The sequence below is a fragment of the Sciurus vulgaris genome, assembly GCF_902686455.1.
Source record: "Sciurus vulgaris genome assembly, chromosome: 15".
Lineage (NCBI taxonomy): Eukaryota > Metazoa > Chordata > Mammalia > Rodentia > Sciuridae > Sciurus > Sciurus vulgaris.
This window is the reverse complement of record NC_136476.1, coordinates 70,562,629-70,588,597: the sequence shown is the minus strand read 5'-3', so window position 1 is coordinate 70,588,597 and position 25,969 is coordinate 70,562,629. Positions and strand designations below refer to the sequence as shown.

The 25,969-nt window shown below is 55.4% G+C and overlaps 2 protein-coding genes across 11 annotated transcripts in view; one reads left to right on the top strand and one right to left on the bottom strand.

Moving 5' to 3' along the window:
• Positions 1-2,834: 2,834 nt before the first annotated feature.
• AMBP (alpha-1-microglobulin/bikunin precursor) lies at positions 2,835-12,888 on the top strand. The gene is made up of 10 exons (XM_079113654.1): positions 2,835-3,055; positions 3,929-4,071; positions 5,335-5,411; positions 6,132-6,248; positions 6,643-6,744; positions 7,427-7,473; positions 10,389-10,470; positions 11,517-11,684; positions 11,974-12,147; positions 12,761-12,888. The coding sequence occupies exons 1-10, from the start codon at positions 2,909-2,911 to the stop codon at positions 12,790-12,792; spliced, it is 1,089 nt and encodes a 362-aa protein (XP_078969780.1). The 5' UTR covers positions 2,835-2,908; the 3' UTR covers positions 12,793-12,888.
• Positions 12,889-15,791: 2,903 nt separating this feature from the next.
• Positions 15,792-25,969, bottom strand: part of ZNF618 (zinc finger protein 618) — a 158,247-nt gene continuing 148,069 nt past the window's right edge. For all 10 annotated transcript variants that reach the window (XM_079113632.1, XM_079113634.1, XM_079113639.1 and 7 more), the window contains 2 exons: positions 23,395-23,496; positions 15,792-22,775 (listed from right to left, as the gene is read on the bottom strand). In XM_079113632.1, coding sequence (XP_078969758.1) covers positions 21,259-22,775; positions 23,395-23,496 — 1,619 coding nt within the window. In that variant the 3' untranslated portion in view covers positions 15,792-21,258. The remainder of the gene's footprint in view (positions 22,776-23,394; positions 23,497-25,969) is intronic.

Below are 25,969 nucleotides of genomic sequence, written 5' to 3'. Positions count from 1 at the left end.
GCCGACCGATCTCTCCTGGTCACCAGCCCACTGGGCTGTTCACCTCTGAAAGCCCTCGGCGCTCCCTCCCCGGAAGAGGACCTGCCCCACCTGCCCCCGCCCTCTGTCAGGCAGCGCCGACTCTTCGGGGTTCACCCCTCAGCCTCTGCTCCCCAGCGCTGCCTTTCCATCTTCTTCCTCAGCTCCCAGCCCTCTCGGGAGCATCAGGATCCTGCCATGACCCTGTGCTGTCCCCGCAGCAAGCCTGGAGCGTGCGTTTGGTGAGAGGATAAGTGAGCAGATGGCGAGAACCCCCAGGACCACTTCCCTCCGGAGCCCCGGGGAGGCCTCCTCTCCCTGACACCCTCCCTGGCCGGCCAGGCTCGCCGCCCCCTTGACATGGTTCTGGAAGCTGGCTGCTTCCTGTGGACTCTTGGACCCGTGGGCCGCCAAGGAGGGCAGGTGCCCGGAGCTTCCACCTCCCACCCGGCCCGCCAGGAGGGAGAGGCCCCCGTGCGGCCGCCTGGCCTCTTGGTGTCCTGGGCTTAATGTTTAAACAGCGGTGCAAAGTCCAGGGGGCCTTGCCACACTGACCCTCTGTGTTTGCTCTGGTTAATAATCTCAGGGTCACAAACATCCCCGGAGGTGGGAGAGATCGACATCCCAGCCATCCTGGGGCCTCTCCCCGACCTCGCGCAGGCTGTGCAAGGAATGAGCAGCCCTGTCCCGAGGAGGCAGGGTCGGGCTGGTGCGCCCTGAGAGCCTCGGGCTTCTGGTCTGATGAGCCCGGTCCTGCCTGCCTGCCGTGAAGGTCAGGTGAGCCATCCTGGTGCACCGCAGCAGCCGAAGTAGGGTGGTAGGCGCTCTGCATTGTCACCAGGGAGGGCAGGACAGGTCACACAGTGCTGTCACCAACAGTGTCTCTCTTGACCTCTTGACAGACAGAAGAGGGACTGTTGTCTTCAGGTTACAGAATGGGAAAGAAGGCTTCAGAGAGAGAAAGCCGCCCCAAGTTCACCCAGAATGAGAAGTCAGAATGTCTGCCTTCCAGGCCTGGGCATGCCCTCTGAGTCCACACTGCCTCCTGCCACTGCTGTTAGCTAAACCGTAAAAGTCCAAGAAACCACGTGAGCACAGGGGAGGTAACTATTCCAGAAAACTAAACCAAAACATAGGTCATGGCTTTGAGCTTCCTGGCAGCCAAAGCAAAAAGGAAGTGCAATCAGTGGCCAGGCTGTCTGATATGGAGCAAAGGAAACTTAAAAACAGAGACCCACTTACTCTGGATTAATAGGGAAGGAGAGTGTGACTGGACTTCATGATGCACCATTTGTTCATGCACTGCAGTATGGGGACCCACCCCCCAATTCTCACATGAGCAGGGGTCTCGTTCTGGGAACTGCCTTTCTGAAAGGGTGGCTCCAGGCTTAGCAGGGAGGCTGCTGCCTGGATGAAAGGCTCCTGTGCAGGAGCGGGGACAGAGGGGGACAGAAGAAGGACAGCACCTTGAACCCCTGGAGAAGAGAACGTCATGGAGAGGCCCACGGTAGCACGGGAGACACTGAGCTTAGGAGGCATGCAGATCCGGTTTCCTAAACTTCCCATTTAACGTCTTAGATCGAAAGATGACCCTCGTTTCCTAAGGCCACTGTCGCAAAGCACCGCAAACCAGGTGGCTGACAACAGCAGAAATGAAATCTCTCAGGACTGGAGGCTGGGGGCGGCAGAGACCGGCTCCCTCTGGGGATGTGGGGTGGGGACAGTCCCTTACTTCTCGCCAGTCTCGGCAGACGGGCCTGTGGCTGCACCCCAGCCTTCTGCCTCACCTCCTCTGTGCGTCTCTGACTCTGAGTCTCTCTTTCGGGACATGGGACTCAGGACTGCTGTCACCCAGCACATCCTTATCTTAACAAATCACATCTGCAAGTAAGGTTGCATTCTGCAGTTCCGAGTGGACCTGAGGTTTGGAGGGGACACTGTTGAAGCCCCACCAGCAGTTTAAGCTGTCCCCACGAACAGGGAGAGTGCGAGTGTCTCCCCAGTGTGAAGGCCTTCGGTCTTCACCACCACGCCGGGAACCAGTGACGGGCGTTATCCTTATTCACTGAGGAGAAAACCAAGGCACCGAGAGGCAGAGTGACTTGCCCAAGGTCACACAGTCGGAATGCCATCACAGGCTGGCTGTCTCCTCAGTCCCTGCCTTGACCACTGCCCAATGCTGCCCCTCCCAGCAGCTTCACATCCCAGCCGGGGGACCCTGGCCGGTCACTTCACCTCTCAGAGACTCAAAGCCTGTTTGTAAAGGGGGAAGGTAGTGCCTCTGCCTGGGTTGGGGGCGTGAGATTCAGTCCTATGGCCTGGGGGTCAAAGCCTGGGTACAGCGGGTGCTCAGTGAGGGTCTATTGTCCTCCAGTGTCACATCATCATCGTCTCTACTCTCATTTGCAAGGACCTCGGGAAGCCAGGGCAGGGTGCTGGGTTCCAGCCTGCTCTGCAGACTTCCCGTGGCCTCTGGGCCATCACTTGCCCTCCCTGGGTCTCAGTTTTCTCACGTGAGAAACAAACCCAATCAGGCTGGAATCGATGGCTCTCAGCACAGGTCCAGATGGAATGAACCAGAAGGAAAGGCCAGGGCTGCCTGCCTCCCTCATCCTCTCCTGGCCCCGAGGCAGGTGGGAGGCTCTCCAGGGGCTGAGCCCCCTCGCGCTGAGCCTGGGTCTCTTCTGAGGCAGCCGCCTGGCCTCCCGTCTGCAGGGATCAACCCCAGGCAGGCGACAGTGATCGATCCCAGCTAGCCTTGGGCCCTGATTGGTCCCATCAAGCAGAGCAAACACCAAGGTCACCTACAAGCCTTAGTCCCCTTCCCTTGCCTCAGTCCCCAGCTGGCCCTGGCAGGAAGATTGCAACCCCTCTGTCCCCAGATCAAGTCATGCAGCCCCTGAGGCTGAAAAGCAGAGTCAGGCAGGGTCCCCGAGCCTTGCTTCTGCTGTTGACCACTTGCCTGGCGGTGAGCGCTGACCCTGTGCCCACCCTGCCAGAGGACATCCAAGTGCAGGAGAACTTCGACGTCACCCGGGTAAGGCTGGCCTCTCTGGAGGAGGTGGCTGTGGTCATGTCCAAGCTGCTGGGCCTCTTGGGGTCTCAGTCTCCCGCTCCGGAACTCCCTGGCATGCCAGGGGTCCGTCTCACGGGCCCTCCTGATCACGCCGTTTGGGACCCTGGGTCCTTTGAAGCTACACTCTATCTGTCTGCCCTTTGTTCTGCGGAGCCCCCTCTCATCTTAGGTCCATGAGTCAAGCATCCTGCCCTCCCCTGCGCCGAGGAAAATCCATGCTCCCGTGAGAAGCCACCCGAGTGCAGGCTTCCTCTTGGGGCCACCACCCTGTGGCCCCTCACACAGCCCAGGGTGGTGTGAATCTCGGGGGTCACCCTGTCCCAGCCCTTGGTCCTGCAGTGACTCGCCTTCCCTACAACATCCTTCTGGTAGCTCTTCCAGGGGCCTCGTCCCACATGCACGGTGTGGACAGAACCCAGATGGCACAGGGCAGGCGTGTGCCCGTCACTTCTGGACGGGGTGGGAGATTATGGGAAGGGGAGAAGCAGGGCGAAGTTTGATCAGGGCCTAGTGGAATCGAAAGGCCTGGTCCCAGGAGCTCCCTGCCCCGGAGGAGTAAAGACAGGACTTGTCTCTTGGCGAGGAATGGCTGGTGGCCTCAGAGCGTGGGGGCTGCCCCCATCCCCGGGGGCAGCACAGACTCAGCTCTGTGAAGCCTTCTGAGCGGCAGGTGGGGTCCAGTGCACACCTCCTTCCTAAGCCACCTGGCGCCTGTGACGCCACTGTCAGCCCTGAGACACTCTTACTTCAAGGGCTGCCCGGGGAGAGGCGGGAGGGGAGCAGGCAGGCGCCTCCAGGGTCGGAGGGAAGCCGGGTCCTGTGCCTGCCTCCTAGATCTACGGGAAGTGGTTCAACCTGGCCATCGGCTCCACCTGCCCTTGGCTGAAGAGGATCAAGGACAGGATGAGCATGAGCACCCTGGTGCTGGGAGAGGGGGCCACGGAGGCGGAGATCAGCACCATCCAAACTCACTGGCGGTGAGCGGGGGTGGGGGGCTGGGGCGCCCCACCCTGTCCCGGAGCCTGCAGGCCTCTGCCCAGCCTTGACCTTCCTCCCACCTGGGTCCCTCTCTGCCTCCTCCAGGAGATGGTCCTGTCTGCACCTCCTCCTCCTCGGGGCTCCCTCACCCCAGGGGCCAGCCTCGCTTCCCCCCCCCCCCCCCCCCCGCACTGCCACCCTCTGGGCCAGGCCGTCTTTCGCTGCTTGTCTACAGCAACCTTTCAGCTCTTCTCCCGGACGAAGGCCACTCTGCCCTCCAGCCCATCCTTCACCCAGAAGCCAGGAAGCTTTCAAAATCTCACATCTGCTTAGGGGGCTGGGCTCATGGGCCTGTTCCCTGGCTCCCCGCTGCCCCTGGGAATTAGACTGAGACCTTTGACATGGAGGCCTCTGGCCTCCCCTGCCACCGGCCGGTCGCCACCCCATGCTCTCCGGGTCACTGTGACTTGCCCTGGTGGACCCGCGGTTCCTGAAAACCTTCTCCCCTTGCACCCCAGGCCTTTGCCCGTGAGGCTCCTTCTGGAAGCACCTGTCCCCGCCCCTGGGGTTAATTCCCACCCGTCCTCAGGGCTCCGGTTCCACGACACTTCCTCCAGGAAGGCCCCCCGGACCCCAGGTTCAGGCCACAGGCCCTCTTTGAGCTGTGGGAGCACCATGTTCCCCCAACCTGGCACTGGTTACTCTGGTCGCATCTGCCTCTGGCCAGCCTGCTTGGCCCTAGGGAGGGCCAGCTGCAGGAGAGGCTCCAGCCTTGCCCCAGCATGCGCCTCGGTATTCCCAGCACGGCACATGCGCTTGGTGCGTGTGTGCTGCCCCATCAACGTCCACTGGACGGATGAGAGTCGTCGTACCAGTAGTGGCCGGCCGTGCAGTGCTCACCCAGACCTCTAGGCCTGTTCCGCTTGGCCTTCACAGCAACCTGTGAGGTCCCCACTGTTTGGATGGGGACACTGGGGCAAGAGACACTCGGAACAGGAATGACCAACACATTCACTCATTACGCCCACCCCCGGGGCCATCGGCGTGATGTACAGGTTCGGTTGAGGACGGTGATGTCTGTGCTGGCTTTGCCAAGCAGATGGCATAGACTCGTCCCTTTGTCCTCTCGTATGTAAAGTGGGTATTAGACAAGATGCTTGGAAACGTTCATTTGAAATTAAAGAGGAACATGATGTTTGGAAGGAGCCCTGTGGGCGCCTTGTCCACCAGGGGTGACTTCCGCTTGCTGGGTTCCTCTCCAGGAGAGGCATCTGCGAGGAGATCGCAGGGGCCTACGAGAAGACGAGCACGGCCGGCAAGTTCCTCTACCGCAAACCCAGTGAGTGTGCGGAGGCCGCGGGCCTCTCCTTTGCTCAGAAGTCCCTTCCTGTCCTCGGCTCCCCTTCCCTCCACCCCGTCACCTTCCCTCCCACTCAGCTGAGATGTCGCCTGGCTTCCTCCAGACGCCCCCTCCATCCCTCTCTCTCTCCTTCTCCCGGTCTCCTCCGTCATGAGCCTGTGTGCAGAAGAGGTGGTGCTGAGTGCCGAGGGCAAAGCCCAGACTCCTCCAGCCCAGGTCGCGCTGTGCCCGGCGCTGAGTGACAGAGGGATCTGGGCACGCACGTAGTCGTTAACTCAGCAAATACGCCCCAGGTGCCAAGTAATCACGTTAGGGCTCAATCTACGGACTTTTACTCAGATGGAGGGAGGGATAGATACATAAGCGAGCAAATGAGTGAGAGAGTGGTAAGTGAATACCGGCGTGGGTGCCCGATGAATGAGTGGAGGGATGAGCCGATGAAGCAGTAAGGAAAGAAGGAAGGAAGGAAGGAAGGATGGACTAGAGAGGACTGATGGACGGGATGCGGGGCGAATCGGCACATGCGTGCAGGAGAGGAATCGGTGCCTAGAGAGACCGAAGACGGGTAACCTACAAAGGAGTGCCCAGGAGGGCTGGGTGGCCAGATGACGGAGGAAGGCACAGTGTGACTGGGCAGCGGGTCTCCAGGTGCAAAGCCCCTGACCACTGACGCGGTGGCTGGCTGCATCTCCTGTGCAGGATGGAACGTCACCATGGAGTCCTACGTGGTGCACACCAACTATGACGAGTACGCCATTATCCTGACCAAAAAAATCAGCCGCCGCCACGGAGCCACCATGACCGCCAAGCTCTACGGTAAGGAACAAGGCCGAGAGGAGCCCAGGGGGCTGGCGGGAGGGACTGTTGGGTTATGGATGGCGAGTGAGGTAGAGCAGGGGGCTTGTGTTTTCCTTCTGACAAAACTCCAGGTCGGGGCAGGCGTTTACCCCCGTGAGGCACAGTCCTCTCCTCTGATCTCTAGAATCAGTTCCCGAGCCTCCAGGACTGGCGGAGCCAGTGGAAAGAGCCTGGCGTGGGGACTCAGGAGACTCGCTGGGAGCCGGGAAGGGGCGCTTCCTCGTTCTTGAGAACCTGTCTTCCCATACGTGTGTCCTGGAGATGGAACGGGCCACTGGTTTTCACACTTTCCCTAAGTGAAAATCATCACACAAAATCCCCTGGGGCCTGGTGTCCTCTGCTTCCCCCGCAGGGCGAGAGCCACAGCTGAGGGACAGCCTCCTGCAGGCGTTCAGGGAGATGGCCCTGGGAGTGGGCATCCCCGAGGACTCCATCTTCACAATGGCCGACAGAGGTAAAGGGTGCCTGTCCCCACCTTGAATGTCTGTCCCCTCTTCTCTCTTCATTCCCTGCCCCCAAACCACCCGAGCCCTGGCTCTTTCGTCCCACCTCAGAGACAAACAGGGACAGCAGTGCCGTCCCCTTCTGATGGTCGAGCCACTGGGTTTGTTCCATGTCTTCCATTCTGCACCTGGTGGAGCCGGTGCTGGACTCGATTCTGGGTTCCCGGGAGGCTGTGTGCAGAGCCCAGACCCACCTCTCAGGAGGCAGCAGAGTGTCGGCACTAGGAGCCAGGCTTGGGGACGCAGCATCTGTGTTGGGTGGCTTCTGGCTAGCCAACCTCTCAGAGCCTCATCTTCTCATCTGTAAAATGGGAATAATACGCCTTCCCCACGTGCTGTGAGGGGTCAGTGAGGCCAAGCCATTAGGGACCACAGCACATCCCACTGCTCCTGGGGCGAAGCTGATGGAATGATGCTGGCAGGGTGCACAGATGGGGGTGACGGTGCAGCCACCTGTCTGTTACTTTTTCAGTGACTGACCTTGAGCCAGCATAGTTGGGGGATTCATGAAGGGGCTGCGGCACAGGACGGTTCCCAGCAGGAGGCTTCCCGGCACCATAAGAGAAATCGGGGTCTAGGATTCCCCCGAGCCTGGTCCTCTCATTCACTCTTCTCTTCCGTCTTCTGACCTAGGGGAATGTGTCCCTGGGGAGCAGGAGCCAGCGCCCACCCCGCTCCCGGTAAGTGCTGCCCCACTGGCGGCTCCACACTCCGGGCTGCGGCTGGCCTTGCCCAGGCCTGCGTGGGGCAGGGGTCACTGAGGAGGCTGGAGGGGCCTGCGCTGGCGCGTGCGTGGAGCTCAGACCCGCCTGGGCTCACTCTTGGTTCTGCCCCTTGGGCTAGTTGCTGCCCCACTTGGACCTCACTGTCCTGTCGGTGAGATGGGGTCATTATGCTCACCTTCCAGAGTTGTGCTGGAGTTCAAGGACGTGTTAGAAAAACTCTGAACAGGGTGTCTGAAAGTGTCGCAAAGAAGGGAGACTTTTAACAATGAAGGAACAGTATCCAACGAGGAATGGAGATTTCAGGGCACATTTCCCTGAAAAGCAGCAAATCTAGAACAGGAAGATCCTCACCTCAGCTCCTTCTGAATTTGGGGCTTGCTTCCCTTTTATTTTCCTGCCTTTTGCCATATTGATCACACTTTCTTCATTCTTGTGTTCTCCGATTATTTGGGAGTTATCGTCACCTTGCTGGTGTGTGTGTGTGTGTGTGTGTGTGTGTGTGTGTGTGTGTGTGTGTGTGTTATTTGTTTAGAAACATATTCTTAAAATTTGAAAAATGAAAAAACAAAAATGAGATAAGAATGCCCTTATTCCACTAGGCGAGGTGGCACACACCTGTAATCACAGTGACTCAGGAGGCTGAGACAGGAGGATCTCAAGCTCAAGGCCAGCCTCAGTAATTTAGCAAGGCCCAAGCAAATTAGTGAGACTCAGTCTCAAAGTAAAAAATAAAAAGGGCTCAGTGGTTAAGAGTCCCTGGGTTCAATCCCCAGTACAAAAGAAGAAATCCTTATTCCTATGTAAAGTTAACACTATTAACATATTATATTTACCCCTATATTTTTAAGAAAAATTACCATTGATCTTATCAGAGTAACACATGCTCATTATAAAGAAATCCATAAGAAAAGCATCAAGATAAATAAAAGTGTTTTTAAAAAAAATTCCACCACCCCCAAACTAGCAGCATTCCTTCGTGACAGAAGGAAGGACAGATGGACGTACGGATAGACTGTTATTAAATGGGATTATGCTGCAGATGTTATCTTTAATTTTTAAGAACATTAATTATAGTTTTACTTGGATTTAAAAACAAAGAAATTGAAGTGGGCTTCTTGAACTTCAAATAAATAGTTCTTCACCACGAGAGAGGTGCGTCCTAAGGACCAGCAAAGTTAGGAAAAGACATCTGAGAAGCTGGCGCGGCTACTGGTGACTTTGCAGAATGGTCACTGTTCTGATTAGCTAGACGCTGGCGCTCCAGATTTGTCCCCTTCCCTCCCCCTTTTCCTTTTGCCTTGTCCAGCTTGACTCCAGCCCTGCCAGGGTGGTGGGCAGGGCGGGACGGCGCCCGCAGCTCTGGAGTTCTGCAGAGCTGGCCCTCCGAGCTGTTCCAGTGGATTCTATTGGTCACCGCTAGTGAGCGTAGCTACCGGCGCTCCTCTCCTGAGTCGCTCCTTTCTAGAGATCTCTTAATTGGCAACATTTCTTTGCCCAGTGGTTTTTTTTTTTTTTTTTTTTTTGAGTTGTTCTTGGGTGTTTTAACCCCTGCATCTTGCAAGTTTGAGAACTGCCCGATTCTTGAGCATGTGGCGGCCATACTGCTCGGACACAGCATCCATTCTGTCCCTCAGGACTGTGTGTACATGACTCCGTTATTCTCAAGCCCTGATTACCGTGGTGAAAAGGCCTGAGGCCAGGGTGGTATTTTCTCTCCTTCTAGGCAACTTGTTTTCTCCTGCCCTGGTGCCTTGGTGCCTGGGAAAACTATCTTCAAAGTCAACATGGTAACAAGGCCACATCGCGGTGCTGAGAATTCTGTACAAACACTTCCTGGCACGCGCTGCTCCCCCGTGTGCAGACTGCGTGTCCTCCGTGTTTCAGGAAGTCTCTTGCACAATACCACTGAATTCCTTTCCAGCCCCCTGCTGGGGACACCCATCCCCTCAACCCGGCGCCTTGGTCTTCCACGTCCGCTATCTTCTCCTGACTCTTTCCACTGCTGTCTTTTTCTCAAGTCTGCTGGGAGTGTCGCTGCCTTCTCCTGAGATGGCCTATCCACTGTAGCCTTTGTGGCCATTCTGTTCTGTGGACGTCCAGTTCATTCTGCCCCTTACCATTTTTATTTCTAATTTATTTGCTAGCTCCAGATTCATGTCGATTGGAAGCCCTGACTCTTTTCCTAGTTATCAGCTGCACTTTCAAAGAAGGGGACATTTAAGGTTCTGTGATTCTGCTCTTGAAGTTCCAGGTCTCATCTGTGGCAGAAAGGCTGCTTGGTGGCAGGCGGTGTCCCTGCTCATTCCTCATTTGGTCGCCCCGGGGTCCTGCCTCCGGAGAGCCTACTCAGGCAGGTCTTGACAGCCTCAGCAGCCCGCCCTGCTCTGTGGGCTCCACTCAGTGGCCAGGCGTGTTAGGGTCAGTCTTGGGGTTCCTTCTTACTCTCGGGGTGGAGTTTTCGTTCGCAGGCAGCTAATGATGGTCTGGTCAGTTCCTCCTGCAAACCAGTTGCACTCAAACTCCACGGTGCAAAACTGCCTTGCATTCCAAGCATGGGATCGCTGCCCTTTCCGGGTCTCTGGCTCTGGGAGAGTCTTTTCCATTGGTAAATCCCTTCAGGCCTTTCAGCCAGAGGTTGGATATGGAGGTACTGTACCTTGTGGTTCTGATTTTCATTTCTGAGTAGAAACCTACGCCGTGATGCCCATTATGGAACTCAGGTTGGAGTTCTTGGGAAGAGTTCATTAACCAGTCTAGTAGCTATGCTTCCATCTATACCCCGGTTCCCAAAGCAAACCATCATGCATTCCAGGGGCACGGGTGAGCAATAGTAGCAAGTTCTCGGCAACAGCTTCTTTTCTTCTCCCCAGAGAGCCCGGAGGGCGGTGCTGCCCCAAGAAGATGAAGGATCAGGGGCTGGGCAACTAGTAATGGGTGTCAACAGGAAGGAAGGTAATGAGCACCTGCCTCTTCACCCACTCTGCTGTGCTCGGAGAGGAGGGCCCACAGCTGGCTTACCCTGCTACCTTATCCCTGTGAAGTTCCTCTCTCTCTGCTGGAGAGTCAGACTGGGCTGAGAAAAGGCAAATGAAGCACTCTGTACTGCGCCAAGGTTGACGCAGGAGAGAGGAACCTAGGACATGGTCCTCGGCTCCTTTGTGTCAGTTCTTATTCTGCCACCAACATGGTGTGGCCTCCAGGCCTTGGTTTCCACATCTATGTGATGTGATAGTAGCCAGTGGTCTGACCACTGGGGCTTCCATAGGAGGGAGGGGGAAGGGCAAGAGGATGCCTGGTGTACTTGGCAGTGCTCACCAATCACTCTGTCTCCAATTCACTCAGCAGATATCAAACCTGCTGCATCTCCGGCCTTGTGCTGGTCACTGGGGTCACAGAGACAAGCCACAACTCTTGTCTTCTTGAATGTTCTGCTTTAGTGGGGAGGCACCCAAGGGACAAAGTGATGGATCCCAAAGCTCTCTTTTGGTTAGCAAAGGGCCAAGGAAGCTTAGAGGATACAGGGATGAGGACATCAGGAAGACTTCCTAGACCAAGGGAAATTCATGCTGTGTCCAGGCATCTGGGTCGTATGGAAGGCATTCCAGAGTCAGGGATAATGAGAGCAAAGGCATGGGGGCAGCAACCCAGTGCAGGGATCAGACTGGCCAGTGTGGGGTGGGGAATGTATCACCAAGTACTATGATCACAGATTCCCTGGCAGCTAAGATGAACACAGGGATGGTGGTTGGTGGGTCACTGGTCACTCCATGTTAATGAGCGTTGGTTTTGGAGTCTCACAGACCTTGTTTAGAATCTTAGTTCTGGGTAACCTGGGTGAGTCACTTCACCTCTCTTGAGAGTCAGTTTCTTCATCTACAAAAGGAGCTGATAATCTTTTCTCTAGAAGGGAAAATTAAAAGAGATGATGCATATTAAGTGCCCAGCCTGGTAACAGGTATACAGTAAGCATTAAGTGCTGCTCTTTTGCCCCTTCCCAGACTCCTGTCAGCTGGACCACTCAGCAGGTCCCTGCCTGGGCCTGTTTGAGAGGTATTTCTACAATGGCTCTTCCATGGCCTGTGAGACCTTCCAATATGGCGGCTGCCTGGGCAACGGCAACAACTTTGGCTCCGAAAAGGAATGTTTGCAGACGTGTCGCACCGTGGGTGAGTGTGGCCCCTGCTCTGTGCCCTCATACCCCACACACACCCATTCTCCCAACAGACCCCAGCCATGGGAGCTCCAGTGTCCAGTGGTGGAATTCCAGGGCAAGCTTCCTGAAGCCATAGGATACGGATTTGGGTCTAAGTGACCCTAGGCCAGGGTGAATCCATTTCCCAATTTGTCAAAGAGGGACCGTGTGTTCTAGCTAAGCAGAGCCCTGGCTGGGCAGCCCTCATATTCCCAGTGAAGTTACAGTCTTACCAAAGCTCTGTGCCTCTCTCCACCACACAGCGGCCTGCAATCTCCCCATAGTCACTGGCCCCTGCAAAGCCTTCAAGCAGCTCTGGGCATTTGATGCCGTCCAGGGGAAGTGTGTCCTCTTCAACTATGGGGGTTGCCACGGCAACGGCAACAAGTTCTACTCAGAGAAGGAGTGCAAGGAGTACTGCGGAGTCCCTGGCGATGGTAGAAGGCCCTGGAGGGTGGCGGGCTGGGGGGGGCTGCAGGTGGGAGGAGCCTGGTAGGGAGCGGGTTCTGCAGGGCGGAATTCCTGGTGAGCTGGCCACCACCTTCAGGGCCTCAGCTTCCCATCTGTCAAATCAGCCAAGCCCAGGGTGTTACCCCTGCTAGGTCCAGGCACACTTGGAGCCCGCAGCCTGAGGAACTGGCAGAGCTGGGCTCCAGTTCTCATGCTGCTGGGTTCGGGCTAGCCGCAGAGGGGAGGGCGAGAAGGGTGATTTGAGCTTCCATTTTCTCTTGTAAAATGGGATGAAATGCGCACCTCCCAACTTCACCGTACCTGGCAGAGTTGGTGCTCAGCTAAGGAACGCTGCTACTGATAATGGCAATATGGGAACAGGAACCACAGATTTCTCTGCCCTGATTTTCCCACTGCAAAATGGCCCCTAAGGCAAATCAGAAGCAGCAGGGAAAAAACAAAAAAAAAATCAGATCACCCTGTGGCATGCCCAAGTGCTGTCACTCATCAAGAGGACTCAGCAGGTGGCCTTCCCTCCTCCAGGTGGCACCCCAGGAGGCCCCCACCTGGATCCCCTCCTGAGCCTTTTTCTGCCCACAGGGGATGAGGAGCTGCTGCGCTTCTCCAACTGATGGCCGGCCAGTCTGCAAACCAGAGGCTAGCGTCCCTCCCAAGGCAGGGGGTCTAGGGACCCAGGCCAAATAAAACCAAATTGCACCTTGCTGGAATTCCTGACTCTGCATTGCCATCATACATGGAACCCAATGGGGGGCAGGGAAGGGAAGAAGTGGGGTGGGGCATGACCCACCCAGCACTCCCAGAAGTGAATGGCCCCCCTTCAGTCTGCGCCAAGGATGCCGCATATGTCACATATGCCCCTTGCTCCACGATCATACGTGATGGGTTATTTTGTTTTGCTTCAGTCAAACTCTGGGCACTTGTTTCTGGGAGAAGTTGGCGGGAGGTCGTGGGTGGCCCAGGGTCAGAGGAAATACTGGTACCCTAGTGTGCCCAGGGAGCTCAGGTGAACAGCAAGTGCCTGGAACCACCCCCCATCCCTGACTGCACCCGACTCCTCTCTAGCACTTTCCCTCGGCCATCGCCCTGTCCCCACCCCCAGCTGCCTGGCCCCTTTCCACACCTCATTCCGAGTGCCTGTCCCCTAGAATCCTTGGCTCTTGCCTTGGAAGAAGACCATTCCTTGGCTTCCTAAGAGAGAACCTGGACCTGAGGCAGAAGCCCTTGGGTGGGCTGGCATCTCCTATGCTTGGGAAGGAGCAGGTGGGCGGTCCAGGGCTGCTCCCGTCACCTTGGCCAGAAGACACGCCATCAGGACGCTCTGCTTTACACACTGCTTTCATAAACATTGGATTCATAAATGTCTCCCGCTAACTGCATCCTCCCAAGTCCCCATGCTGCTACTGCAGAAACCAGGCAGGGCCGCATGCCTCTTCCCCGGGGAGTGACCAGTATACTGAGGGCCAGATGACAGGTCTGTCAAGGGCTTGCCTCTGCTGCCTGACTCAGCCTATTTTCTGGAGAGACCAGGAAGGAGGGAGGGAATTCCACCTCTCTTGCTGAGGGGGTGACCCAGAGGCAAGATGTGGGTGCAGAGAGCTCTGTAGCCCCTCAGTCAGACACAAAGACCCTCCTCTGAAGTCCAGAGCTTGTGGATTCCAGGTTCCAACGGAACTGTCTTGAAGGACAGTGTGCTCATGGCCAGGACTCCCTGGGCAGAAGTGGGTGGGTTAGGAGCAAGGGGACAGACAGCTGTTCAGAGAGGAGTGACGGGGACTCCTCAGCCTGGCACTGACAGACACGTCAGGTCCGCCCCGTCCTCTCTGCACATGCCTCACACGCTGGGTCAGCTGCTGAGGGTACTTGGAAGGTGCCACTCTGAAGAGGGATATTTTGAAGTGGCCTGAAGGACAAATGCTTCACCAGGGTGGAAGCTACTGTGCCTGGCTGGCTTCTGCCATGGGGGGATACTGGGCTGTACCGTTCTGAAACCAGCACTGAAAACACAGCTTCCATAAAAACCCGCTCCTCTTACAGTCTCACGACAAGCAAGTTCCGGCTGCCCTGGGCCTGCATCCGGAGGCCGAGGGTGACAGATGCCCCTCTGGAGGGGCCTCACCTTGGTGTTCACCAGCCCTATCCCTGACCTGCCTGCTCCCTTAGTCATTCCTTTGTCACTTGCCGCCAGTTTCACCAAAATGAAATAAACCAAGGTAGCCCGATTTTCCCTCTGGGGTGGGGTGGGGTGGTGCACCTACCTGTGACCCCCTCGCAGGACTAGGCGGGTTCACCTCAGAAGGCACCAGGGATCATTCCCAGGCAAGTGGCTGCCCCTTCCCTGAAGATGCACCTGGTTCTTAGTTTCAGCTCCAGATTTTCTTTTAAGGGTACTGCTTACGTTTGTTACAAAACAGAAGCGGCTGCTTAGTAAGGAAACTCATCCTTCTTGGGCCTTTGTAAAACAATCTCGTAAAACCCAGAGGCTGGCCCTTGGCTGCAAGGGCTGGGAGCTCACAGGCCATACCCTGGCCTATTTGATCATGACCTTGAAGAGGGTCCCCCGCAGGCCTCCAGGCTGTTTGAGAAGCAGAGAAACTCCTGCCTCGACTTCCACTCCAAGGCACATCCTCTTAAAGTCCAGTGACCCGTTCCCGGAGAGAGGGTGAAGCAGGGCTGGGGCAGGGTCCTGCTACTCACTTACCTGAGAACAGAGGCTGTGGAGCAGGTGCTGCCTGGGACCCGAGAACAGAGACTGTGGAGCAGTGGGCTGCCTGGGGAGCTGGCACCCTCCCTCCTGCTCGGGCCCCAGCTCTTCCAGAAGCCTCTTCTCTCTCGACTCACCTTGGGTCTGAGCTACTTCAGAGACGTGCGGATGATGTGGGGCCTGGACGCGTGCCCCAGGCAGGTCCTCAAGCTCAGTGAGGGCGCTGAGGAGCGCCCAGGTACCACGAGGAATTGGACAGAAACCACTGACGCTTCTCCAGAAAGTGAACCATGACACACAACGGTGTCAACATCACTTATGCTGGGGAGGCCCACCCGCTGGACAAAGGAGCACAAGGGCCTCGTGAATGCCCACAGGGCCAGGCACACTGGGCCCACAGGGGGCATCTTCTCAGCCACGTTCCACCCACATTGGTCCAGCACCTCCTGAGCCGGTCCAGCGTCGAAGCTCATCACTGACTCACCAACGAGCAGTGGGCATGCCCAGCCTGTGGTCCCCTTGGGATGCCTCGAGCTGCCGCCTGGGTCACCGGCCAATGGCCCCCCTCCTCACAGCTCTGCTGGATGGCATGGCCTGTCCCCAAACCCAAGAGAAAACGTCACACACTGCATCGTCCTAAAGGTCGTTTTATTGTAAAACCATAAATACAACACTGACATGAACTCATTTAAGCAACCGATCCTCTCTAACCATGAAAGGGATGCTTTGCCTTGGTATCAACCAACCGGGGAAGAACGTGGCGAGAATTCGGGGCGGGGGAGGTACTGAATCCTGGGCGGGGCTTTTGGTGACTTAAGGAACCCGGTGGAACCTTCCTCTTCTCCCTGGGAATGTTCCACTTCCGGACAAGAATAGACAGGTAAAAACAGCAACATTTAAACAGCTCAGTTTTAAACTTTATTACTTCGTAAAAATCTTCTTTTTTTTTTTTTTTTTTTTTTTTTCCTGTTCCTTTCCTCCATTTGACATCAGTAAAAGTTTTAAACATCATGAAAACTGATTTGGCTGTAAATGGAGAAACGGTACCAAAACAAAGTGAAAAGAAAAACCCAAAGGACACACAGAAAACCCTAAATAAACCCTCAAGTTTGGCCTCGGGGGTTCACATATCACAAGAACCTCAACTCAACCCCCATGCAATGACTCCTCGGAGAGGCGCTGAACGCACACTGACGACACAGGAGACCGCCAAGAACGCCTTCTGTTAATCAACACAGCAAGTGTGACACTAGGTAACTTTTTTTTTTTTTTAAATACAGTACATGGTACACAGGGTTCCCAAGATGGCCCTGCATAAACCCCCGTGAAGACTTGAGCCAAGCACTGGCTGTTTATAAAAATATTGTGTTGCTACAAAAGTATAAATTAATGCTACCGGTATTAAGAAATATTAAACACATAAAACTTATAAGGATTAAGAAAAATATTCATTAATACCTGTAGAAAACTCTGGCCTAAAAAAGATATTTTTTTTGTATGTTTGTTTTTTTGTAAATTTTTTTTGTTTTTTTTTTTGTTTTTTTTGTTTTTTTGTTTTTTTTAAGATGACTTGAGTTTCTTGCACTCGGAGAGACAGACACAGTCAGATGTGTCCATGGTATTGCCTAGAACGCTGTCACTACTGAGAAGGGACGAGGGCGCACGCGCGTGGTGACCGGGGCAGGGGGCAGGGGGCAGGAGGGCACCAAGGCTTTCTCAAGATTTACCTGATGTGAGCGAATCGCCAACGTGGAGTTGTGGGGAAAAGAAAAAGTAGGACCAGAAAACAACTGAAAATAATTTACGCTTCTTACAAAATATCTCTGCTTCTGGTGGTTGTACAAAATGGTTTCCTGATGCTTGAGGTCTGGACGGCCGGCACAGGGCTCCTGCTCTCTCCAGGTGGCGAGCGAGGCCCAGCCCACCTGGCTCACCACGTGGAAGCCGTGGAAGCCGCTGGCCGGGCGGGCCAGGCAGAGAGCGGCCTGCGCCTGGGTTTGGAAGGAGCCCCTCCCTGCACGGACCTCAGACCCCAGTCTGTGCGGGCCGGGATTTCAGGGTGCGCCGCGGGAATCCCAGGCCCCTGAGGTTGTGGACAAGGCTGGGCTGTGCCCCTTTAAGGAACTTTGGTTCGAAGAGTCATGATGCCCAGTGGGACGCTTGGGAGGGTTGGACCCTGTGGGCTGTGATGCCAGCGCCCAGCTACAGACGTGCGACTCCTCCTCCGCACAGGAGTTGAATCCCCGAAGCCACGTCTGAGGTGGCGGGAGGCATGACTGTCAGGCCGTGACCCCACACCGGCCCCCCATCCCAGCGGGAGCAGGCGTCTCTTGGCACAGAAACCACAGGCCTCCTTCGGTGAAAGCCAGGACTCTCCCGACCTCGATCCTCAGACCCAAACCAGAGGAGGAAAACAACTACAACAGAAAGCCCCGAAGGCCCTGCAGGGAGCCTGGGGAAACAGAAGAGGAAACACTGTATCATTGGTTCACCAAAACTGGCCTAGCAAACATGAGCCACAGTGAGCGGGGGTCCTTCAGTTCTCCCACTGCCCGCCCGGTGGGGACAGGCTCTGGGCTGGGGCTGGCCGGGTCGGGACAGAAGCCCCATCTACTGCCTCGAGGGCAGACTGAGCCTTAGTCTCAGTTCTGTCTGGACCAGCAGCCTTCCCAGGGGCCCTCCTGCAGACACATACAGGGAAGGGGCCTTGTCAAGCTCCCCAGGGGCAGCCCAGGAGGCGAGGAGACTGCCAGCCATGCCCTTGGAGCACAGCAGGGGACGAGATCAGGGTGTTCCCTGCCGGGCCTCTTGTGGGCCTCCCTTCTCCATCTGTGTCCCGGCTTCACTGCAGACCTTCCTGGTGACCCCGTGGCCCCAGAGAGTATGTGATGCATCCCTGACATCTCTCCAGGTGCCCACCCTTCCAGGAGCCCAGCCCAAGTCCAGCGACAGAGGTGGCCTCACTCACCAACAGGAGACTCCTAAAGGCAGAGGTTCAGCTTCACAGTGGAAAATTTGCAGAATTCTTCCCTGCTGTTTCTTCAAAGTGCAGGAGATAAAGGGTCAAACTCAAAGAGGGAACACTTGGCCAGCCCACGCAGCTGGTGGCAAAACTCCTTCCTAGGGTTCTGGAGACCTGCGGCTTCTCATCTGTGCCACCGGACCTCTCTTCTCACCAGGAGTCCTTGACGCCCCTTCCCCAGCCCAGTGTGACGGCACCCAGGGGAGGGGATGGTGGTACTGTTAGTTTCCTGGTTTCTGTATGGCTCTGGAGGATGGCCTGGCAGGAACAGGTGCATCTACCCACAACTGGGATGGCAGTGTAGCTCCTGGTGGGCCTGGGACCCCTCAGGCTACTCCAAATCTGAGACCACAATGCTGAGGTACCTCCGCTTAGGCTGTGTTAGTGACAATGTGACTTCAGATGAGAGGGAGACCCTGCTAAGTGGAGGTATATTTTCTTTTGGGTCCATGGATGTCAAAACGAAGGCCATTTCTGCCCTGGGAATCCCATGTCTTGGGGCAAGCTGTGTCCCAGTCAGCAGGCCACCACCTGGACAGAAACAGCCCAACTTCCTGGTCTCCCAGCCCCCAAAGGCCTGTGGTGGAAAGACCTGCAGCAGTCACAGCATCAAGAAGCAGATGACAATCTTCTGACGGTCAGGGCCAGGCCAGGCACCCCAAGATGAACTGGGAGAGCCTGCCTCGATCCTTTGGCTGAACTAGAATTTGGTAAGGTGGATATTGCTGGAAACAGAGGGCCAGTGGCTGAGCCTGTGAGATCTTTGGGTTCTGTTAAGCTGTCTGCTGCAGCAGGACTGGTGGCAGGAGTTTCTGAGGAGCCAGAGCTTGCAAGAAACGACTGCCTACCACCTTGCTGCATGGACGAGGCAGCCCTGGAAGACAGCTTTGTGAGCATGGAGTGGCTTCGCATCAGACCTGCAAGGCGAGCTAAGCCCCAAGCACTGAGGAGCAAAAGAACGAGACAGAGGGTGACAACCTATGGCCAGATACCTTGAGTTTAGACTCTCTCTACCTTTCTGGAGGGCAAACATCCCATGCTCCAAAGAGAGAATGCTGAGTGTTCTGACTGCACACTCGCGCTTAGTAGACGCTTCCCAAGAGCAAAAAGCCCACTTTCAAATTCAACGGCCCCCACGCAGGGCCCCCGGCATAGTTCTGCTCAAGACTGCTCCTGCGGATCACGCAAAGCAGGCAGCTCCGGGCTGGTGTGCCTCCAGGTTGTGGCCCCAGCCTCCACTGTCAGGCACAGGCGTAGACACCTGTCCCTCAGCAGCAGCCGAGAGCTCGGTTTCCGGAATGCCCAGGAGCCTGCTGCTGTTTCCACTCCAGGAAGCGATGCTCGCTCAAATCAGGTCTCCCTGTTCCTCCTCCACCGCGGCCCTCCTGATGACCGGACCCGAGCTGCAGACGTGGAGGAAATCACCAGAACTTCTCCAGGAGAAGGGATGGCACAGTGGTGCCAAGCCGGGGCTCACGGGAGCGGCTGTGGCAACGGCCCGCTAGGATCCATTTCGGAATGTCTGCAACTCCAGGGGAGGGCCAAGGCTCAGCCCTCAAGGACAGTGTGCTGGGCTCCCAGTCACAACCAGCGTGACTTCCCTCCCGCGGGGACCGGGGTCAGGGCTGGCGTACAGTGCTTGGCAGTCGAGGTATCTTGCAGTTGAGTAATGCTTCGTTACTGGGAGGGGGAGTCCATGCAGCCAGCCCCAGGAGGGGAGGGTTCCTTTGCCAGCAGCCCTCACGAAAGTGGTCACTCTCCACCTGAAGTGCGACTGTCCCTGTCCCACAGCCATGGTCACCAGAGGGACGTGGGACCACTAGCTCTACTGAGAGGCTGGGCAGGTGGGGGTTGAGAGCTGATCCTCCTGTGTCACTTTCAGCATCTGGACCATATGGAACATCAACTGCTCGTGCCTGGGGGCCGGCAGAGAGGCCTAAGGACCCCTTCACAGCATCAATCCAACGTGTCCACCCACAGGGCATCAAGCTCAACCACTGTCCTGGGCAGAGGGCTGTGGACCCCCTAGGACCCCGAGAAAAGAGGAGAGGCTGTGGGTCTGGGGTGTGGTGGACGAGAACATGGATCAAGGCGGAAGTCCCTGTTGAGCTGGAAGGGTCGGGACCCTGGTGAGGAGTGCAGAGCACTCTGGGTACAGGAGTCAGACCTTGCTGACCAGGCGCAGCGAACCAGGAGGGCGGCTCCTGCGCTCGTGTTGAGAACCCCTAAGCCAGGGGCTGCCCCTATGGCTTCCACCAGACCCCACGCCTGAGGTTCCTGCGACCCCTCCCCCACCCCCGGTCTGCAGACAGCGCAGCCAAGACCTTGCTCTTGACCTTGCCATCAACAGGAGAAAACTGGATGCCTGGGAAGGCAGATAAAAACCTTCGGGTACTGAATGTACCACTGAGATGAGCTAGTTTACAGTGTGACTCGAGGAACAAACGGGGCGAAACTCCGAAACAGAAGTTATCGACATTCAGTGCCTCCTAGCAGAGTCTAAATCAAATCTGAAGAAACGAAACGCACCCCCAAAAGGGGAGAAAACCGCTAAAGTAAAAGAATGAGTGGAGACAGTTTAGCTATACTTCTCTTGAAAAATGTCTTTTTTTCCCCTCTCTTATATTAAAAAGCAAAACGTCAGCTTTATATTCTTAAAGTCTCCTTTTCCTGATTTAGGGAGCTAGATAGGTGTGTTTCTAAGGCGGCTGCCCGGAGACGCCCCTGGGGGCTCCCACAGGCAGCAGCTCAATGCCCTGAAGGTGAATGAGAAACAAAGTCCAGTGCAGAAACCGTCCATCCGAGGCAGGAGAACCCGCTGCGGCAGAGCAGCTGGGCGGGAGGGCTGGGGGAGGGCCGGGCTGGAGGACGGGAGCATCAAGTCATTCAGATCTCAGCTGCCTGAACACTTCACATCAGCTTCTCCCGATCTGCACACCTGAAAATGGAGTCTTTAGAGCCCCTTCCCGAGAAAAGGTGAAACTTCTCCCTCTTTCCCAGTCGCTCGGCTTTCCTGACACACCCAGTTGATGCACACACACCTGCGGGCAGGTGCGTGCACATGCACCAGGAATGTATGTGTGTGCACGCGTGTGCGAAGCTTCTCTGGACGTGCGGATGAGCACAAGGCTCCCCACACCCCGGGCATGTGTGTTTGGACACACGCATACACGTGTGGATGTGGACACACATGCACACACACACTGAAAAAAAGCACTTAAGTTTCTAGGGGGCATTTATAATGAGGTCCACAGTGTTTAGAACTTAAATTCCTTTTCTTTGTGACAGTGTTGTGTGTTTTTTCTAACGGTCGTTTCTCTTTTTCTGTCTCTGTTTTTTCTTTGTTCCAAAGTCTTAAAGCATGTTGGATTTCAGAAACATGAGTTTGTTCATGTCTTCCGGGCTGAGCAGCCGCCTCCTTTTGATCAGGAGTGCCTGTTCACACATATTTACACACCCGCTTCTGGCCCCCACAGCTGGGACCGCCAGGAGCCAGAAGGCGAGCTTGGCGAGTTTTGTGTGCTTTTGGGTCACGCACGACCAGTACTGGAAGAGATCGGGGGTGGCCTGGAAGAGGGGCTCCTGCAGGTAGTCGTACACCTCGCTCTTCCCCAGCCGGTCGTCCTCCTGAGCTGCAGGGTGCTCGCTGGCCGTGGAGCGGGGCTTCTTGGTGGCGGGCTCAAAGTCGGCCTCCTCAGTCCAGGACTCCTTCACCTCGTTGATGAGCTCGCAGACCTTGCCGATGATCTCCTCGTGCTGGTAGGGCGGCACGGGCCGCAGCTTCTGCTGCGGGTCCAGGATCATGGCCACCTTGTGGGCCGGGTGCACTTTGAAGTTCTCCTTGAGCGCCTCCAGGAAGAGGTGGCACAGCTTGCTGACGGTGCCCGCGTCATTGGCCTTGGCGGTGAAGAGCTTCTCCAGCCTGACGTAGGTGGGCAGCACCAGCTGCAGGGTGGGCTGGCTCTCGTTGCTCAGCTCGATCACCGCCTGCTTCACGGGCGTCAGGATGGCGGCCAGGTTGCTGAGCAGGTGCTTGTTGAGGCTCTGGATGAGGTTCATCTTCTTGGCCCTGCTGTAGAACTCACAGATCTGCTCGTAGCGCTCGTGCACCAGCAGCAGCGAGTCTGTCACTGAGTTCCAGCAGGGCGGAGGTGACGTCTCCTCCAGTGACCCAAAGGTCTCCTTGGCGAGGCCCGTGGAGCCCGCCAGGTCCTCGCACACATTGAGCAGCTCGATGACCTCATGCATGCTGCGGGCCTGCAGTGTCCGCTTGCTCAGCACGCTCTGCACCACCGCGTTCAAGGCACAGGCTGAGCAGCGAAGGCACATGCCCGCCTTGGAGAAGGCGGACGCGCTCACCCGGCAGTCCGTCACGTACACCGTCCTGATCTCCGACATCACGAACTCGGAGAGCACGTTCTGCACCCAGTGGTGCACCAGGTCACCACTGTCACGAATGTCTGCGCCCTTCACGCCCAGCACGTAGCTCTTGATGTGGTTGCCCTCGGCCTGGTAGGCCGTGAGGATGTAGCAGGAGTCGGGGCCCACGCTCTGTGAGTGGCAGGTGACGCCAATGCCCAGGCAGGCGTTGCTGCCCAAGGCGCAAGTCACCTTCACCTTCACCTGGTTGTACATGCGAGGCAGGTGCTTGAGCGCCAGCGTATTGAAATTGCCCAGGATCTCGGTGACTGAGAAGGCTCCATAGCGGGCGCCACTGTCCACCAAGGTCTGGGCCAGCTTGAGGAACTCCTTCCCGCTGACCACACTCAGCGCGCCCAGGTCGGCGCACATGACCCGCAGCAGCCGTTCCGCGATGTTCTGCCTCTCCTTCTCTGGGATCATACTGTTGGGGGTTAAACCACTGGTTGTGGCTGGCAAGGGACACAAAGAGAGCTGAGGTTAATTCTGCATTAAAGGTACTTGTCCCAGCAGCAGCACAATTCTCTAAACATCTGGCATGACAGTTCATCCTGCATGTACACTGGGGGCACAGGCTATGCCTAACATCTGATGGTCTCACGGGGATAAAGTTCCGTGATTGATTAGTTATGCCTACCATGGGCATGGGAACAGAATAGTGGCATGTGCGCAACACACTTGCCCTGAGTGTCACTCAACTAGTCTGAGCTCATTCTCAATATAGGCATCAAGACAAGCGAGGGGTCTTTAGTGAGCAAAATAGATGGAGCCAGTGTCAGGAAAGAACAGCTAATAGAAATGGTGGAGAGGTGGCTCCTGGTGCTGATTCTGGCACTAGCTGGTGCTCTCTGACACAAAAGAATCACCTCCTCTCCTGGGGCCTCCTCCTGCCTGTCCTGTGGGTTAAGAATCCTGCAATGTGGTCCTGGGTGCAAGTGTGCTTTGGAAGTCTTGTGCTCCTCGTGCATCGCCACAGGAGGCAGGGGGTGCCGGGCCAGGGGCAGGGGAATGGCCGGAGTCGGGGCTGCAGGGCCTCCGGGAGCCCTGGCTCCCGCCGAGGAGGAGACCTACTGTTGTTGGCGGTGTTCCTCTGGGCCTGAGGCTTCCACTTCTCCTCTACTATGGCAGGCGGAGATCGGGACTGGTTGGAGGCGACGTTGTTTTCATTGTCAGCTGTGGGCACAAGGGGGACAGGTGCTGCCTTGAAGGGCCAGAGGCTGGCAGATGGACAAGGCAAGACTGCGTGGTGGTAAACCACCCGAGGACACAGCCTGGGTCCGATCCTGGCTTCTCCCCAGATGGCTACCACTCTCCCATCTTTAAAAGAATACTTTTTTTTTTTTTTTGGTGTCTTCAATATATATACTGGGACTTTTGTTTCTGGCAGTACTGGGGATTGAACCCAGGGTCTCACACAGTCCAGGGAACTCCTCTACCGGCCCTTTTCTATTTTGAGACAGGGTCTCAGTAAGTTGCCTAGGCTGGTGTCATGGTGTAGATATGAGGTGTCCCCCAGAAGCGCACACGTGAGACAGCGCAGGAAGGTTCAGAGAAAGAATGGGGAGATCATCATGACTGTGAGAGTCTTAACCCAATCCAGAAACTCATCCCCTGATAGGGGTTAACTGAAGTGGCAGGCTGTGGCTGGAGGAGACTGGCACTGGGGTGTGGCTTTGGGGTATATGTTTTGTATCTGGAGAGTGGACACTCTCTCTCTCTCTGCTTCCTGATCACCATGATGTAAGCTGCTTCCCTCTGCCGCGCTCTTCTGCCATGATGTTCAGCCTCACCTTGAGCCCTAAGGAGTGGAGTCAGCCTTCTATGGACTAAGACCTCTGGAACTGTGAGCCTGCAAATAAACTTTTCCTCCTCTATAATTGTGCTGGTCGGATTATTTAGTCACACCAACCAAAAAGCTGACTAAAACAGCTGGCCTTGAACTTATGAGCCTCCTGCCTCAGCCTCCCAGGTAGATAAGATTACATGTGTGTGTCACCACGCTCTGCCATATTTACTAGCAGTATAATTAAACGAATGAAACAAAACCAAGCCTCACCCACATGACGGGAAGTACTAAGTTCTAAGGTCTGTACAAAAAAAAGATTTATCCAAGATCACAGGCGAAAAAGACTTCAGTGCAAGAGGTGCTGTGCTGGATCCCCATCTTATCCATGAAATTAGATGTGCCACAGACTGAGGCTGGTCCACACCTGCCACATTGTCTTGAGAGCAAGTCTCAAAACTGAAAGGTGATCCTGAGCCTAGAAGGCAGGCAGACAAATCTAATACTCTCCAGAAATGTGCTGAAATCTGCTACTCAGTGGGCTGGGGCAGGAGGATCTCAGATTCAAGGCCAGCCCGGGCAGCTTAGTGAGATCCTGTCTCAAAACAAAGAAAAAGGGCTGCAGGTATAGCTCCGTGGTAGAGCAGCCCCCTAGCATGAGTAAGGAAGGCCCTCTCTTCAACCCCCAGTACCCCAATACACAAAGAAACAAATAAAAAAACAATGATGTCCCAACAATGTAAAATTCACAGTAAGCAGAAGGAGAAAAACCAGTCAACAGAAACATCCAGAAGTGACACAGATGACAGACTAGTCAGCGAAGTCCTCAGAAAGAGCAGCTGTCAATGTTCACAGGCCCAGAGACACAACAGAAAACCTAAACGTCATGCGGGGAGAGGTGGAAAATGGAAAAATAAAACTGCTTCTGTGGAAATCACACCACAGAAGGTAAAAGAGATCAGATGCCATAAAAGAAAAGATCACTGAACGTGGAGATGAAACCAAGGAGTCACCATGAGAAACAGAGGAGACAAAGGGCTGGCAAGAGATGAGCAGAGCAGGAGCAGAGTCAGGCAGTTCCACACACAGGTAAATGTAAACGGGAGTCTGGGAAAAGGGAGAGGAGGGGGCCAAAAGCTTTCAAGTCAAAATTAAAAATTTTGAGGGGTGAAAACAAAAATTTTGATTCAGAAAGCTCAAGTATGTCCAGCACAGAGCAAACATAAAAACCTCTCATGTGCAGCAGCCCATCATCATCAAATTCTAGAAAACCAATTAAAAGACAAAAAAAGGAAAAAAAAAAAACAGCCACAGAGGCGGGAGTTACGTCCAGACAAACAGAATCAAGACTGAGGACGGACTTCTCATCCACAGGATGACGTTCTCCAAGAAAACATTCACCACGCATCCTCCATCCACCCAGGGAAGCACCAACGAAGAAGAAATTAAAGGGAAATAATAGACTTTTAAGACAAAGAGACAAAAATCAGCCTTGCATCAGAAGAAATCCAGGAAGTTCATCAGATCTCAGAAAAAAAGGCCACTGGAGAAGACTCTGAAGGAGTGCTGGACCCCGGGCACGTGTGGGTGAACAGAGAAATGTCTCCTCACTTTAAATATCTTCCAAAGACCACCGACTGCTCACTGGAAAACAGGGACCAAGTGTGGGGACAAGGCAGGAGGAACGGGCTGGGAATAGGAGGCGGCTCCAAGGGCGAGCACAGCCTACTGTCGGGTTTTAAACCCAAATAACACCATAAACACAAAGACTGTAGTGAATAAGTCAACGATGGAGATGCAAAGGGAATCAAAAACTTCTCAATCCAAAGTAAAGTTGGAGAATCAGAGTTTTTAAGGAAGGAA